Raw genomic sequence first — 17,009 nt, forward strand, 5'->3', positions numbered from 1 at the left:
GAGGACGAGTCTGAAGCGAGCGGAGGTGGTTTCGGGAGGTTTGAGGAAGGAGGCCGTCGTCCGGACGTGGAAGTGCGGGGAGGGGCACATCTGCTTACTGCTTGGCGCGCTGTTTTCAGCCCGCTGTTGAGGCCTGCGCAGAGATAGAAACGATTCCTTTCAAAATATTGTCACTTATTGACTGTGCTTCTGATTGCACAAGAGTTCTGATGCAGTTGGACAGTGAGATTAACGTTGTCTCCTGTCTTCTAACAAAACATCCATTCTGCAGATCAAAGAGTCATTGTGACTTTCAAATCTTATTGTTAAAGAAAAACGTTTCTTAAGGCGCTAGCTGCCATAGATAGTGGTTCCTCTGATGGATCTGGGAAAAGTAAATTGAAAACCTTCCGGGAAGGAGTCACCGTCCTAGATGCCACGGGGAACATTCGTGATTCCTGGGGAAAGCTCCAAATACCAGCATTATTAAGAATTTGGAAGAGGTCGATTCCAGTCTTTCTGGATGATGTGGAGGGGTTCGAGACTTGAGGGAAGGAAATAGATGCAGCAGGGGAACTAGGATCAGAAGTGGGGCCTGATGGGACAGAACTGCTGTCATGTCATAAAACACGAGCAGGTGAGGAGTTGCTGTTCATGGATGAGCAAAGAAGGTGGTTTTCTGAGATGGAATCTACTCCTGGTGAGGATGCCGTGAAGACTGTTGAAATGACCATGAAGGATCCAGAGGAATCAGAAGGATCTGATTCTATCCCATCAGCTAGGTTGATAGTGTGATGAAATCCTACTGTGGGTAAAATGCTACCAAACAGCGTCCCCTGCTACAGAGAAAGCACTCATGAAAGGAAGAGTCCATCGATGTGGCCATCTTCATTGTTTTATTTTGAGAAATTGCCGCAGCCACGCTGACCCTCAGCACCGACCACCCCGTTCGGTCAGCAGCCATCAACATCCAGGCAAGAGCCTCCCCCAGCGGAGAAGACACGACTCGCAGGAAGCTCAGGTGATGGTTGGCATTTTTTAAGCAATAAAGTATTTTAATTTAGGGATGTACGTTGTTTTTTAGACAGAATTCTATTGCACATTTAATAGACTACAGGAGAGCGGAAACATACATTTTATATGCAATGGGAACAAAACAATTCCTCTGACTCGCTGTATCGCAGTGTGTGCTTTTCTTGTGGTGGTCTGGAACTGGACCCGCGGTATCTCTGAGGGATGCCTGGGATATACGAACACTTGATGGAAATTTGTAAACGAGGCCCTGAGTGTGGGTTGGAGAGTTTCATTCATAAGCACACGCACAATGTGTGCCTATAGTTTTCTTTGCTCGGGAAGAGTTGTGCTTTCACTGTTCCCTCCTTTGCTCTTGAAAACTGGGATTGGTGGTAAGCGTGACATCACCCTATGTCCTGGGTGGCAAGTTTTGCTTGAAAATAGTGTCTCTGACAGAAAATTCTATAATGTCGAAATGTTAGAATTTCTAAAGAGAGAGAGAGAGAGAGAGAGAGAAGAGCGACTCATTGATGATGGTCCAACACCATGATTCTCTTTCATGTGGACTTTTGCCCAGAAAGAATCCTTCCCGTTCCCACTGAGGGGACGTCATTCTGGCTGATCTCCAGCAGCTTCTCAAGGTAAGTCCCCAAAGTAGGCACGCCCAGTATGCACGGGGATGCAAAACTTCTGGAACAGATCTTGTCACTGCTCCCAAAGAGGAGAAGAGACACACGTTTCTGGAAAGTTCATTTTGCTGCTCTCATCAGCCGCACAGCATGGCCCTGCTTGTGGACGGACAGGCCCACGTTCTCGATGAACAATTGAAATATAAAACTCAAGAGAGCCGCTCAGCCCGTAACGTGCCTAGTTAATCGAAGATGGCCGGAACAATAGTTTCGATCTTTGGACGCCACCTGGTTCACTGTCCCCATTTCCCAAATGTGGAATTGGAGGCTTAGAGGATTTTTCTGACTTTTCCAAGAACAGAGATTGAAACCCATGTTCTCTTCTTGACCATGACACTGGTCTCTGTCCAATTTTCTAAGCATGTACGCAGAGTTCTTTCTGAGGAAGTCATTCTGCTCTCTTGCTGTGTGTTGGGCTCAATGCAGGGGGAGACACGAATAACATTTCATGGCAAGTAAGCACTCGGGAGACGCCAGGCATGGGGCCAACCAAGCACATGTATCTGTTGCCTCAAGAGAATGTAAGTCGTGTCGTAGAAGTGTCCTTGTGTGGCAAATAGCAGGTGCCTACACTGATGAATGAGGAGACACATAAGATTGTATTCAGTGTGACCTATTAAGTGGAAAGAGCATCCTCTGAAATCCCAGGGGAAGAAGGCTATGAAGCGGCTGCATCCTCTTGGGGATATCTTGTCGGATTGTAGAGCATTTTCTTATGTTGAAGATATTCAAGTAAGTCATGAAAAGCTCCAGGGCTTCAGAACTGTGACAAGAACGGCAGCCCTCACAAGGGCCCTGATGCCAGTATCGATCAGGAGGGACCCAAAGGCGTAGGGCTGTGACGATACCACCTCTGGGCCACGCCCAGGACCCGGAAGCTGCCCGCTTAGAAAAGTCACCCCCCGCCCCCGCCCCAGGAAAACCCAAACATCAAGTTGTCCTTGGCTCTGGCAGATGCAGACCCACAACATGGCAGGGCCAGTGCCTCCGAGATCTGGAACAGGGGCCAATAAGAACCAACCGCTGACTTCCTTGGGGCACCCACCAGACATTCCCAGCAGCCGCTTGGCCATCACCAGCCCTGTGTGCACATATGTGCCTGTAAGTGCCCGTGATCTAGTTCTGCTCCCCCCTGGATTGTTTTCCTTGGAAATACGGGAGAGGGCTCAGGTGCATGAGGCGCTCGAGAGACTCATGGACCTCAGTGGTCTTCAAGAACTTGACCTACCCAGAAAGCCCAGGGACGCTTAGAAATGTGTGCTGAAGTTACCCGGTTTCCCCAAGGTGGGCAAGTGCCTTTTCCTAGGCTTCCCTTTCGGCTTCTGTGTGCCAGGAGGATTGGGCTGAGGAACAGATGATAGCCACCTGTAGCCGTGTCTCTCTCTAGAGAGTTCCACAGTGGAGTTCTGAGAAGGCTTGGGGCTCTACGTCTCAGAGGCAGGACGTGGTGTCCCCATCATCTCTGCGGATCCAAGGACGCCCACTAGTGTTTTCATCATTCTGTCCTTATGCGTCATTGTGCCTCCTCGGCCACTTCTTAACGTGCGGAGGGGGAGTGACAGGTCCGGTCACCTGGCACATTGCCTTCCTTGGCTTCTTTGAGCTCCGGCCCCTCTGTTCCACCGCAGGAGATGCAGGCAGCTGGCCTCATTCCCAAAGAGGTGGTGTTCACACCCAAATCGGACTTCATTTCAGGCGTCCGTGAGAAAAGGGATGTTTTGCCTTCCCTTTCCTCGAAGTCAACTTCCAGCGCGTGGGTGACAGACCTCCAGGCTGGTGAGGCGTCATGTTTTTTTGTAACGAAGTCTTTTTCCTTCTTTTTTTCTCAGGGAAGATGAAAGTGAGCCTAGCAGAGATGCTCTGGATTCACATTTACCTGAATGTGTTCTGTTCTGTTTTTTCCTCCATTCAACCCACTGTTTTCCCATAAAAGACTCCGTGTATAGTTCAGAGGTATGCTATGTAGTAAGACAGTGTTGTAGATTGCAAAGTGGATATAATTTGGCAAAATAAAGAGAAACTAGGAGGTGTTCTATGATGTGGTGCGTCAGTGTTACGCTTTTAAGTTTATTTCTGAGATGGAGTGCGGGCACGAGCAGGGGAGAGGCAGAGAGAGAGGGAGAGAGAGAGAATTCCAAGCAGGCTCCACACTCTCAGCACAGAGCCCGAGGCGGGACTCGAACCAGATCGTGACCTGAACCAGAACCAAGAGTCGGACGCTTAACCGGCTGAGCCGCCCAGGCGCCCCAGTGTTATTTTTAATACCAAACTAAACCATCGAATTAATTTAGGTTGACTTGCCTAAGCAAATGGTGGACCAGCAGCCACGGACAGCCTCTCCACGCCAGGTGCAGATGAAAAAAACCTCACTGAGCTGGATGAACATGATATGATGTGGCCCGATTCAACAGTTCAAAACTCCTATTTAAAAATGTCCCTTATTACCATGAATTTCTTCAGATCTAATTTGCACTTCAGACTATAGTGTATAACAGCTAAGTATTTTTCCATCACGCTGGTCACTTGAATTCCTTGGTCTGTCTCCTCATGCTTGAAAGCTAAGGTTATATTGCCTCTCAAAGCTGCCTTCCCACTTACAGTTTGGAAATCTATGGAAATCGTACGTTGCAGAACATTAGGGAAACATAATGTGCCCTTGTTGGGGTCTTGGGAAAAAATATTTCTAGAAAGAGCAATCATTTAAATTTTTCTTTTTTCAAAAGGCAGCTTTGAGATTCTTTTCCTGCTTTCCCTTCTCTCCACTTGAAAAAGAGTTCCATTATTACCTTTTAACCATGCAAGACCACGAATCCATCATACTGACCGCTAGCCTGTGTGAGCTACTCAGGCACATCATTTTTCTTTGTGTCGTAAACCATGAAAACAGATGACACACAGGCGTTATAATTGATGAACTCCCAAGCCTAACGCATGGCTTCTCCATGGCTCCTTTTACCCTGTGTCGTCTGATGGAAGAAACCCTGAGGGTGAATGTGAGTAGGTAATTACCAAAAATAACGTCAGGTCCATCTAAGTCATTTTCCAGGAAAATGTTGAAATATAAAACGCCTGGCGAAAACATGATTAGAGGGGGGAAGAAAAAAACCTCTGGGATTCAAGTTGCTATAGGAACACTCATAGCCCCTTCAGTGAGCAGCGAGAGGGGATGATCTATTAAGCCTTTTTTTCTCCACCGAATATTCCACTGCATTAGTCACGCTGACTCACAGTCTGTTCCTGTTCCTGCTAGATTTGGCATATTTGGTGATGTTTTTCATAGGCTTGGAGCCAGAGTTCTTTCCCTGGCCCGCGGGGTTCTCTTCCTTGGATCTCTGGATGTATTTGATGCATTTGGGGTCTGTGAGCACCAGTATGGCTGTTAGATTTTTCCCAGGGCAGGTCAGGGGCAGGGAGCGGGGGGCGGTGGGGACTCCTCTGAGTTCCTGGTAGCACTACTTTGAGTTTTTAACCTTGGGTGTGTATTAGCCATTAAACGTAATCAGAACGAACCTCACATGACTGTCTCCGGCCCCTATAATTTGGAAATATGGAGACCGAGCGCGTATGGACCAAACACATGTTACAGAGGAGGTTATGTGACTTGATGTTATAAATGTAGTTGAGTTAGGGCAACTCTGAAGCCAACCTTTTGGCCACTCAACCAGGGCCCTTTTATACCGTGGGAGGAGGTATATTTTCGGGGAAGGTAAAAGAAGTCAAGATGTTTTTCTTCTGTTGCAAACATTGTGGAGCACGTTTGGCTTGTTTCTAAATCCCCTTTTAAAATACAAGTAATCAACATGACAGAAATGCGTCCGAGTTGGCCAGCAGACATTTGTGGAGTTGTGGTTACTGCCGAGGATAGTTACGTTAGATACTTCAAGGCGCTGCGTGACTGCGTGCTGGCCACGAACGAGTTGCTGACACGCGATCAGTCCACTTTTGTCAAAAACACTTACTTTTTATCATTTTGCATGATCAACGTCAGCCGGTTATTCCTCAGATGTATCTTCTACATATTTCCTTGATTTCCAGAGAAAAAGATGCTCGGTCAGATGAGGAATGTGCTTCTGAAATGTTTGCTCATTATTTTTTTTTATTTTTGAGAGGTGGGGGAGGGGCAGAGAGAAAGGGAGAGAGAGGATCCAAAGTGGGTTCTGTGCGGACAGCACAGAGCCCAACCTGATGCGGGGCTGGAACCCACGAACCGTGAGATCATGACCTGAGCCGAAGTCACATGCTCAACTGACTGAGCCACCCAAACGCCCCTAGGAATATGCTTATTAAAAAGTAAATGTAGGGCACCTGGGTGGCGCAGTCGGTTAAGCATCTGACTTCAGCTCAGGTCAGTATCTCACGGTGCGTGGGTTCGAGCCCTGTGTCAGGCTCTGTGCTGACAGCTCAGAGGCTGGAGCCTGCTTCGGATTCTGTGTCTCCCTCTCTTGCTCTGCCCCTCTCCCACTCACACTCTATCTGTTTCTTTCTCAAAAATAGATAAACATTCAAACAATAAAAATAAATGTATACACAGTAAACATTTGGCTTTCTTTTTACGGTAATGGAAAGAAATAAATTCAGGGAGAAAGAGTAGTGTTTACGATTGTGAGCATTATAACACAGAACTTTAAAAATTGGCCCCAGACCATGTTGACCACATTCAGGGTGATACGAATCTCGGTAAAGAGAGACTCTATTATTCACATTTTCGCAGTGACACTCATGTTGATTCTAACATCGAAGAGATCGGATAGCTACAAACATAAAAGCCTTAATTCAGATAAAAGATGCTTCGGACTTTCGCATTTATATTTAATTCTTCCAGCCTCGTCACAGTCTCTTTCTCCCTCCCACCCCGTTTCTGCCCACAAGACACCACTGGGACCTCAGTGCAGCACAATGGCTCGCATCTGGCCAGGGTCAAAAGCTCGGATGGAGAAAGCCCCCACCCTGTGGCTTTCAAGTACACAGCCAGCATGGACCAGCTCCAAGCCATAATCGACCGTGCGGACCATTGCCAACAGGAGCTGGCCTTCCACTGCAAGAAGTCAAGGCTTTCGGCTCGCCACGGTGAGTAATCAGCGTGCTCAGCCATCGTGGGCTGCAGTGCCCACAGGTGGCCGTGGCTTGCCATGGATGCGTGAGAGTCTGTGGCCATAATGCTCATGTCACAATCTGGAGGTCACAGAGATGCTTTTCCTCGGAGCAAAGAGTAAGGTCAATAGATAGAGCAAGCTCGAAGCTGTGAGTGACCTGACGTGCCTTCCCAGACCCCACTAGACAACTGGACAGTGGAAGCCTCCTTACGAGGTTTTCTTAGAGAGGATTGCGGACGACATGCGTGGCTTAGTTCTCTCTCCGGGGGTGATTGTTCTGTGAGATTCTTTTGCAGAGACTGAATGTAATTAGCGTCTGGGGTACTTATTAACTAGGGAACAACGTTAGTCTCATGCACCCCTTTCACACACCGTGCCTGCTCATCGTTCGTTTTTCATGCCCATTCTGTTCTTGAAAATTCTGCTTTTGGTGTTATATTTTCTTCCTCTGAAATAGCTCATTCTTTCAGAAGGTGCAGCCCCCACCCTGCTCGAATGAAACTCCTGGGTTTGTGGGAGGCTGATCAGACGTCTGGGGAGAGGAGTGAGCAGAGGGCGGTAGTCAGGGTCCCCCGGGTTCACGTTCCGAGCCCGTCACTCAGCAGCCAGGGGAGCTGGGACCTTGTTTCGTCCCTCAGAGCCTTCAGCTCTCAGACACTCACCTCGCCAGGCCTTACTCGCACAACGTAGAAATTGCACCAAGTCAAATGCTACTTATCCGCATCTCTCCAATTTATTGAATTTATAGTTCGCGCTGGAGGGCTCAGCGCGTACTGTGAGCTGATTGCTGCTAAATAGACGACTGAGCTAAAATGGAATGTTCCCCGAAGAAGGAGGAAGCGGGCCCCGGGAGAGTGAGGCAGTGCTGTGGAACAAGGTGGGTTGGGCTGTCTCACCAGGGAAACCAGGCGAAGGCAGGGCAGAGTGTGCGAGCCCCTAACACAGTCCGGAAACAAACCCACTGGGTGAGTCTGGGAGCAAACTCCCGCACGTGGTCTGTCCCAGAACCTGGACACCGCTGCCTCAGTAGAGAATTCCCACTTGGAAGGCCGGTGTCCGCGCCTGTTGATTTGCAAGCGATCACTCCTCGATTGTCATCCTTTCCATATCAATACAGAAAGCGGCAACAGCAGCAGCGAAAACCAGTATTTAATTGGGGTCGGGGTAAAGGTGGAAAGAGAAAACGCTTTCCAACTTGTTAACACTCGCTAAAGGGACAAAGTGAGGGATTTTTATCTGTACACACCCAAGCAGCTGCTTTTCTTTCTTCCTTTCTTTTTTTAACCTTTTTTATTTTTGAGAGAGAGAGCACAAGCAGGGGAGGGGCAGAGAGAGAGGGAGACGCAGAATCCGACGCAGGTTCCAGGCTCCGAGCGGTCAGCACAGAGCCCGACGCGGGGCTCGAACTCACTGACCTCGAGATCATGACCTGAGCTGAAGTCGGACGCTCAACCCACTGAGCCACCCAGGCACCCTGCAGCTGCATTTCTGATATTCTGCCACTGGCCAATTTGCAGCACAAAGTCAGTGTAGACAAGTTCGGTACAGACCTGTGTCATTCCAGAGTCTCTTAATTACAGTACACATGAGGTTGGCCTAAAATAGTGTAGCCTAACACACCTGACACTTGTTGCACGCTGATTTGCTGTGTGTTATTGATAGGCACGAACAGACGTGGGGGGCATGATGCTACCATGTGCGAAAGGAGTGGCCACAACCAGCCCTCCCCTGGAGCCTTCGCTAGAATGTCGCCATGGCAAAAATCGCTCAAGGCGGCTCCACTGTGGGGACCACGTAGCTCAAGAACGTCATAAAACGCGATGGGGAATGAGAGTCGACATCCACTTTCCCCCAAGAATTTCCCTCTGTTCAAATTCTCAGACATTGCCAGGAGCCTGAGGTCTTGTTAATTGTGAGAGGAGATGAAGCAGGGCTGGGCCTCGCTGCAGCAACCCCTGTGTCCTGCGGTTTCCAGGAGGGCTAGTGGGGAGCCGATGGGCCTTGACTCTTGTTAGGGTCCCGCAGCGTCTTCCTTTAGCAGCTGTTGGGTCTCTACGCTATAGATGGCTTCAGGGGATGTGATTATGGGTGGCTAAAGAAGGAGCTTGGGGGGTGGTAAGTGCTGATTTCAGGTAACTTTGGTCTCCGTACTGTGGACACTAAGGTCCCTGAGGATTGTAGTTATGGCTGGCGTGAAGGACAGCCAACCAGGGACCGATGGTGGGGGCCGGGAAGCCACGTCCCTTTCCACGTCGGCTTTAGTTCTTCTTCGCGTTGGTCTTACTGATTCCTCATGCAAATTCTCCAGATTTCTCAAAGAAATCTTGAATGGAGCCAAATGCATCCTGTACCATTAGCAACCCCCGATGCTTCTTACTTTATAGAGAAAATGAAAAATTCCGATGTAAACAAACAATTGTGCATTTAGGTGCAATGATTCTTTTCGCTCCTCGATCTAGGAAAGAGTGAGTGTTGAATAATCATGTTTTCCAAATGGTGTTTTGACAAATATCTGTTATGTTGAAAAGCTCTTCTACCCCCTACAGATAAGTTTTCAACACACTGGGGGCCGGGGGGAAGACCGCGGATATTGATTTCTTGGTACACATCTCCCCCAGTGGGCCCGCAGTGGGTGGTAATGAATGTGGCCGGTGTGTTTGCAAGCTGGGAGGTTGCGGGCAGACGGGAAGTCTCATGGGACAGGGAGCCATGGTGAGCAGGGGTAGTTGTAAGTTAGGGAGAAGCTGGGATGTCTTTCAAATGCCCGGTGGGGGGCGGGGGGTGCTGGATGGGGACGGCCTGAGGTTTGACAGAGCACGCTGAAATGGACCAGCATCTCTGCAGGCCCACTGAGGGATGTCGCTTCCATTGGCCCTCCTGCTCTGATGCTCTGTTTATTAGGTACTGTTTTCCTCCACGCTCCTGAAGGCCCACCTTCCTGACCATCCTCAACCTCCAGGTGGCCTACAGTCCCACCCTGGGGCCTCAGCAGCGGGTTAATTGCGGGTTGTACTAGGAAGGAAGTTGTGCTAAAGAATTGAGCTGTGGTAACCGCAGTTGTCCTGAGCCTGGGACGCACCCCAGGCATGGAGAAGGCTTGTCAGGACCTTGTCTATAGTTTCCAACTACAAAGCCAAACCCGTTCAGTATAAGAAGAAACACACGTCTCCATGAGGCTTCTAAGACCTGACAGGAAGGACCAGTGTTTTCCGCTAAGAAATAAAGTGAAAGACATCCCTGTTTTGCATGATATTATGTTATTTCAATGGCGTCTTAGGCTCTCGAACAGATTTTAGACTCCGTGTATAAATCACTCCGGTTTTCTTTAGTTTTTTTTTTTTTTTTTAATGAGAATTCTTTTGTGAATGTTATTTTCCAATAAATTAGGTCATTGGAGTCCTCAAGAGAAATATGTAAATATCACGCCTGGATTGAGTTAGGGGCCGATTGCTCATTTTCTAATAAAAGTAAAACATATGGTGAGAATGTAAGTCTTGATATGGAAATATTCTTTAAACAGTTGGAAATCCTCTTAAAAATTATCCTGTGGCGGAGTTAACATCTGCTCACATCTAAAAGAGTCGCTGTGTTTGAAATAGAGGGGAGCAAAGGACTGTGCTGGGGAGGCAGGCAGTGGGGGGCAAAGTAGGTGTCACTTTTCTCATACTTGTCTTTCAGATGGAACCCCAGTGAGCTGGTGGGTTGGAAGAACCAATGAAACACACACTTACTGGGGAGGTTCTCTGCCTGATGCTCAAAAATGTGCTTGTGGATTACAGGGGAACTGCCTTGATTCTCAATATTACTGCAACTGTGATGCTGACCGGAATGAATGGTGATTTCCATATAATTTCCCTGTGCAAACTGTCATTTTTTTATTGCTTAAACGATGTGACTTAGGCAGACATTGGACAAGACAGTTCTATAAAGAGAAAAGATTAAAGGATTCCCTAGCAAGCTCAAAGTAGAAGCTTTGATGTGTGCAGTGTAATTAATCTGAAGCCTAAAGTGTTAGGGAGCTGTTTCTGGTTACCTGTGAATAACTAATCATGTCCACTTTATTTTTTGTTTCTAATAAGACAGAATAGGAATACCAGGTTAACGTCTCCCATTCGCCGAAAGCAAAATACGCAGACTTCCGAAAGTTGAGTTTAACCCAGTTAATAAGATGATTGCCCCACGGTTGACCCAGGGTTGTTTGCCGAACTCCCTCGCTGCTGGCCGTGCTTTTAAATGGCCACGTTGGGGAAACCAAACACGGTCTGGCTTGCACGAAAGGGGAGGTGTGGAACACAAGCCTCTCCGTACCGCTGGAGGTCTCAGGAGGCTTCCAGACCCAAAAAAAGAAGGCGGAAGACGACAGCTCTTCCTGCTAGCACCCTAGGTAGCAAGAAATAACTCCCTGAAAACTCACGTCCTCAGACTTTCCCTCACACAGACTTGGAGCCCAATGTCACACGATCCTTGAATTAAGTTAGCGGGGCCGCAGGTTGGCAATGGCGGTGGCTCATCATAGAATTACTTGACATTCTTACTGGAGGGCATTCCTGCGGGTAAAGGATTCCCACAGATAGGATGCTACCAAACTGGAGCTCGCACTCCAGTGCTACAGAGCCCCAGGGGACAGAAGTGGGAGGCAGAAGACACCACAGAGTAAATAGATGCCTAAACATCCCAGATCACGAGTACGTTAAGAACGTAAGATAAAATCAGTATGGGGAACCGTTTGAAGAATAAGCAGTGGAACTGAGACACAAGAAAGCAATGAGAAAATACTGTTGACGGAGGTGATTGTGATTTACGGAAGAACCAAATGCATGTTTACAAATGAAAATATTATCGTTGAAATTCAAGACTTGTTGGATCAGGTAGTGGACACAGGTGATCAGAAAACTGGGGAAGTGGAAAATGTGTGGATTGCAGTGTGGAGAGACACACGATGGCAGGAAGAAAGGCAGCGACACGGAGGGGTGGTGTAGAGAAGGTCGAACAGGCATCTGAGTCAAGTTCCAAAAGAGAAGATTGGAGATCATCAAGGGCGATAATCAAATAGCCAAGAAATGCCCAGATGGGAGAAACTACCGGAAACCCAAGCAGGATAAGTAAAAGCCAGTCCATCGCCAGACACATCACGGTGAAACCAAAGAAAATTAAAGAGAACGTTAAAGGGAGCAGAGGTGAAAGGAAGTCAGAGCCAGCAGGCCCCTCCCACCCCTCCATGGAACCCAGCGCCACCCACGGGTGCTGGCTCTCCCCTCGCCGTGCACTAGGAAAATGTCCCATTCCAAGCGTGTCGCCAGCTGAGATACAGTGAATGCCCAGACAGACAGACAGACAGACGCTAAAGGAGCATGCACCACCAGCAGACTCCACAAGAGGAAGTTTGAAGAATGATTTTCAGAATGAGAGTAGGTGATCTTGTAGGAGAGTCTCAGGCGCTAGGAGAAATATTGAGTCAAGAAATGTGTAAACTGAGAGGCTAAGAAAATAGGAGATGCATACTGGACACGAGTCATGTATCACAGTATATATGGAATTGAAACGGGAGGAGGCATCCAATCCCATTACAAAATGATTGTGATTGACAAAGGAGTTAAATTTAGAAATGAAAATGTTATCGAAACTTAAAACTTGTTTCGTAGATATTTGTCAGCATTATTACACTGTTCATAGGACATACGATTAAAATTTTAAGTGTGACCACTAAAGACTAGCCATGGAGAGTGCAATATTCAAAAGGGATTTTTGTTTCATTTTAATTTTTTTAATAAAGCTTATTTATTTATTTTGAGAGAGACAGAGCACGAGTGGGAGAGGGGCAGAGAGAGAGGAAGAGAGAATCCCCAGCAGGCTCCACACTGTCAGCACAGAGCCTGATGTGGGGCTCCAGCCCACAAAGCTGTGAGATCATGACCTGAGCCCAAAGCAGCAATCAGACGCTTGACCATCTGAGCCCCCCAGGCGCCCCCAAAATGGGATTTTAAAAACCTAGTTAATTCAAAAGAAGGGAGGAAAAAAAATCTAGAAAAAGAGGAAACAACAGGCAACAAAATAACAGCAACAAAAAAATGAATAATCACGCACAATAAATGTGACCAAAATAGCCCTTTAAATCCAGATAGATCACATTGAACTAAGAATAAGTGTATTTCACTTGTACGCCTAGAAACGTCGAAAGCAAAATGCTGAACACAAGTTTACCAAGCAAGTACGAACAGAAGTGAGTACAGTTTTAAAGTCTTAATATGGGAGACAATTACTATCACTATATAATAATGCTTTTTAATTTCACCAAGAAACCCCGTAACAATCCTAAATTTGTTCCTGATAAAAATGAGTCAAAATACATATAGAAAATAATTTACCCAACTGAAAGAAGGAATATACAAATCGACCATTGTAGGAAGACATTTAAACATACATCTGTTAATTGGTAAATCATGTGGACAAAAATTATTAAGCATACAGAATATTTTTAAATGAAATCAACAGCTTGTTTTGGTAGCCAGCTAAAATTATAGAATGTATAATTTTCTCAGGCACACGTGGCACATTTTTGCAAGTTGATTGCTCTGATATTCTGTAAAGCAAAACCCCCCACATTTTGTAATAGTTGTTATCTTATGGACAATTTCTCTGATTATAGTGCAGTTAGGTTAGAAATGAATAGGAGAGGGATAAAAAATATACGAGGCATTTGAAAACCGCACATGATTAGAAACGAGGAAATGAAGATCACATTATTCATAGAAAATATGGTTGTCGACCAGGAAAACTCAAGAGCATATACAGAAATATTATGAAATTAATCAGAATTTGTTTAGTAGGGCTACTTACCGAATCTTAGAATAACTGCATTCCTATGAAGAACGCATTAAGTATAAGACGATATTATACAAACTACTCGCAAAATCAGCAAAAAGAGTGTAGTACTCTGGAATAAAGATGACACAAGTATGGAAAATTTTTAGGGAAAAGACATCATAAAACTTTATTATGAGACTCTAAGAAGACGAGGTATCCCACAATGGCCGTGAGTGAGAAAAATACGTAGCTCCTTGATTCCATGTAATGCCAACGCCAAACATGTGCTTCGTGTTTGGGTCAGTGACAAGCTGGGAAAAAGTACATGGAAAAGCCACGGTAAATAACAACGGAAGACGGAAACAAGGAAGAGGAGACGGGCCTTGCTGGACGTGAAGTAATTAACCCGCCCGGGTTTGTCAAAGGGTTTGTCAAATAGAATAGCAAAACCCAAGAGCGAGCCTGGGAGCTCTCAAAATATGTGACTCTGGGTGGTGATAATTAGGTTGTCTCCAGTCTCTCTTTTCCCCCGAACACTTAGGAAATGTCAAAGCCGACCCAATATTTGTTCCCTGTGGCTTTCCCAACAATTCCAAGTCGTGACAGCCCCGTTAGACTTCAAAAAGTCCCCTGCAGAACAGCCAGCAGTAGGAATGATCTCTGGAGCGCTTGGGACTGAAAACAAAAGAGAAGTGGCTTTGGAAGTTCTCTTACTGAATGCTTGGAACCTATCGTGAGAAATCATCATGCCTAGACATGCAATGCTTCCAACTTTTGAAAACAATAGAGAAGCAAGAAGAAAACTGAGCTATAACTAAATTAGGCAATTTCGAATGAATCTGGTGACCATGGCAATGAATAACATCCTACGTGAAGCGTAGGCAATTGGGAATGACCTGTGCTGATAAATTTTAAAATCGGAGCTGTTTCAGATTTCCTCAGAATCAGGAAGTTACTTTACAAACAATGGAATGAGAAAAGAACTTAGTACAATATCTGCCTTCCTACACGCAGTTACCTTTTATGATTTTCCTTAAGTTTTTTTCAGGACTCTGTGCTTTGTCATTGCTAAAAACAGCTAAAAGTGTAGCTTTTTCACTGCATTATAAATGTAGCTTTTAAGTGGTTCTTTAAAATTCAGGGATCCTCAATGAATAACTAATACACTTACGTTTTTACTCTAGAATGTTCTACCAAAATAGCAATGACAAGAATTAAAATGCCTATTTGTAACACTGATTGATATTTAACACGAGGAATTAATTCGGTGCATTATCCCCACATTTATAACAAGATATATTTTCAGATTGACTCCCCCCATAATCCATGGAATCTTCTAGCTGGTGACCACCTGTTCCCAACAAAGCCAGGAGTTATGTGTTTGGGATATGTGCTTTCACCCACAGAAATTGCAGGGCCTTAACCAGATAAAGCCATGTGGCTTTATTTAGTCTGGTTTTGGGGAAACACTCTGATTGAAAAAAAAAATTGTTTCTTAACTTTCAGGATATCTAGTTCAAATTTTTCATGTCTTACCATAGGCACTGCCAGTCACGTTGTTACATTTTTTAAGCAAAATAAAAATGTTAATAATTTTCAACTTTCTACCTTAAAAGAATTACTTTGATGCCTAATCAGAACTGGAATAATTAGCTATTAAGTTATGCAGATTCTTTTTTGCAGCAAAGCTATTGGGCTGAACCGTTTGAAATGGCTGTTTCGACTTGCAAAATTGTCAGTTTCAAGTGCTTCCATTTGTACCTATAAGAGTGAGTGGTGGCTTTGTAATTGTTTGGCATGAAAACTTCCTAGGTTCTGCACAGATACAGGGCATCAGAATGACACATGAGACGAATTATTAAATCAAAAGTACAATTGTATATTGAAATATACAGTAAAAATATGAACAGCTTACAATGTGCAGAAAAATCTTCTTTCTTTGTCCAGAGAGGTGGTTGGTGGTCAGCTGGCTTATTACCCAGGACCTCTGGCCCTTATTCTAGTTTTTGTTGTATTGGAACCATAGCTACGAATGCTGTCTTAAATATTCACTTACATGATTTGGTTATATTACAATTATATTTTTGTTATAGTTATAACATCTGCTAGGTTTCTTGGGGACATTGTTCGTGGTTTTTATGTCCACGTCCCCAAAACACAGGGCCGGGCAAGTAGAAGCTGTTTAGTAAGTGTTGGTCGAATGGATGGATGGTGACAGCCACGGACAGAGCACTTCCCACGAATTATCTCATTTATTAATTTTAAGTGCATATTGTATCATCCTTTCGATTTGGTTTCGAATCGGTATTTTGTTTTGGGGTTGGTTTGTTTTTTAATTTGTTTTTAAATTTATGGCATCAATAAATAAGGAAATGCCTAGTAACCGCAGTAGGAATTTTGGAAAATACAGTAAAAAAAAAAAAAAAATCTAAGAATTGAAAACCTAAATCTTGTCAGTCAGGTGTGGTTTTTTTTTTTTTTTGTTTTTTTGTTTTTTTTTTAACGAAGCCAGACAGATCTTGCATGTGTAGGTTCTGCATTTAAATCTTACACGGCGGCTAAATTGGAAAGAGCAGCGAACTGCTTAATTGCAGTGAAAGTGTAATCTCACGCCAGCATGAGGCTCATGATTTTGGACCTGGCCACTTTTCTTCTCTGGGGTCACGTAGACAAACAAAGGTCTCGGGTCCTCAGACGACCTTATTAAAATACATTACCGTGTAAGCGGTCAGATGAGCCGTTTGATTTTCCCACTGTTACATAGTCACACATTTAGCTTAGTGCCTTCTTGAACTGCATTGAAAGACTGTTACTTCTCCGGGTATCGTTGAGAATAACGTTAAGGTGGTCGTATTTGTTTTGTAGGACCAGCGACACAGTAGTCCTTTCCCATAAGGAGCACCTGCCGGTCATTCAGGTTGTGATGAGAGACACAGGCCGACCACATTCGGAAGCCGCGTATGCGCTGGGGCCTCTGCTCTGCTGGGGGGACAGTAAGTAGCGGGAAGAGGAACTGTCTTGACCCCCGAAAACACGTGTCAGGGTTTCAGGAGAAATCTAGCTGCCCACGTTCATGAAAACACTACCTACCCTGATAATCCATATTTCATTAGAAATGTGTTAACTTAATAAACGAAGCGTGTGCTGTCGTCGTAACTGAGGAAGAAAAGTGAGAAAATGACATTACCTTTGGAGTAGTGACCTTTCTACGGTATTGAAATCAGACTCTTGCTCTGAATACTCATGGAATCATGTGAAATAGTCTATCACCTGGTCAGCAAACATCTAACGTATACAGCTAAGTATAAGGCACTTGGCTGAGTGCTGAGATGCGTAAAATTGGTAACATGATGAGAAGTGGGGTGACAGGACCCATCAAGTGGACCTGTTCATTCATACCTGTTGGCAATTCTGAAAACCTCGGTGGTTC

General features: G+C 45.4%; 1 protein-coding gene across 4 annotated transcripts in view; it reads left to right on the top strand.

Annotated features, from left to right (window-relative positions):
* Positions 1-17,009, top strand: part of LOC123592539 (contactin-associated protein-like 3) — a 193,955-nt gene that overhangs the window by 142,820 nt on the left and 34,126 nt on the right. For 3 of the 4 annotated variants that reach the window (XM_045467705.1, XM_045467706.1, XM_045467708.1), the window contains 3 exons: positions 6,552-6,749; positions 10,454-10,610; positions 16,445-16,572. In XM_045467705.1, the coding sequence (XP_045323661.1) occupies positions 6,552-6,749; positions 10,454-10,610; positions 16,445-16,572 (483 nt within the window). The remainder of the gene's footprint in view (positions 1-6,551; positions 6,750-10,453; positions 10,611-16,444; positions 16,573-17,009) is intronic. The other variant, XM_045467707.1, reaches the window with a different exon arrangement.

This window comes from Leopardus geoffroyi, chromosome D4, assembly GCF_018350155.1.
Source record: "Leopardus geoffroyi isolate Oge1 chromosome D4, O.geoffroyi_Oge1_pat1.0, whole genome shotgun sequence".
NCBI classification, from domain to species: Eukaryota; Metazoa; Chordata; class Mammalia; order Carnivora; family Felidae; genus Leopardus; species Leopardus geoffroyi.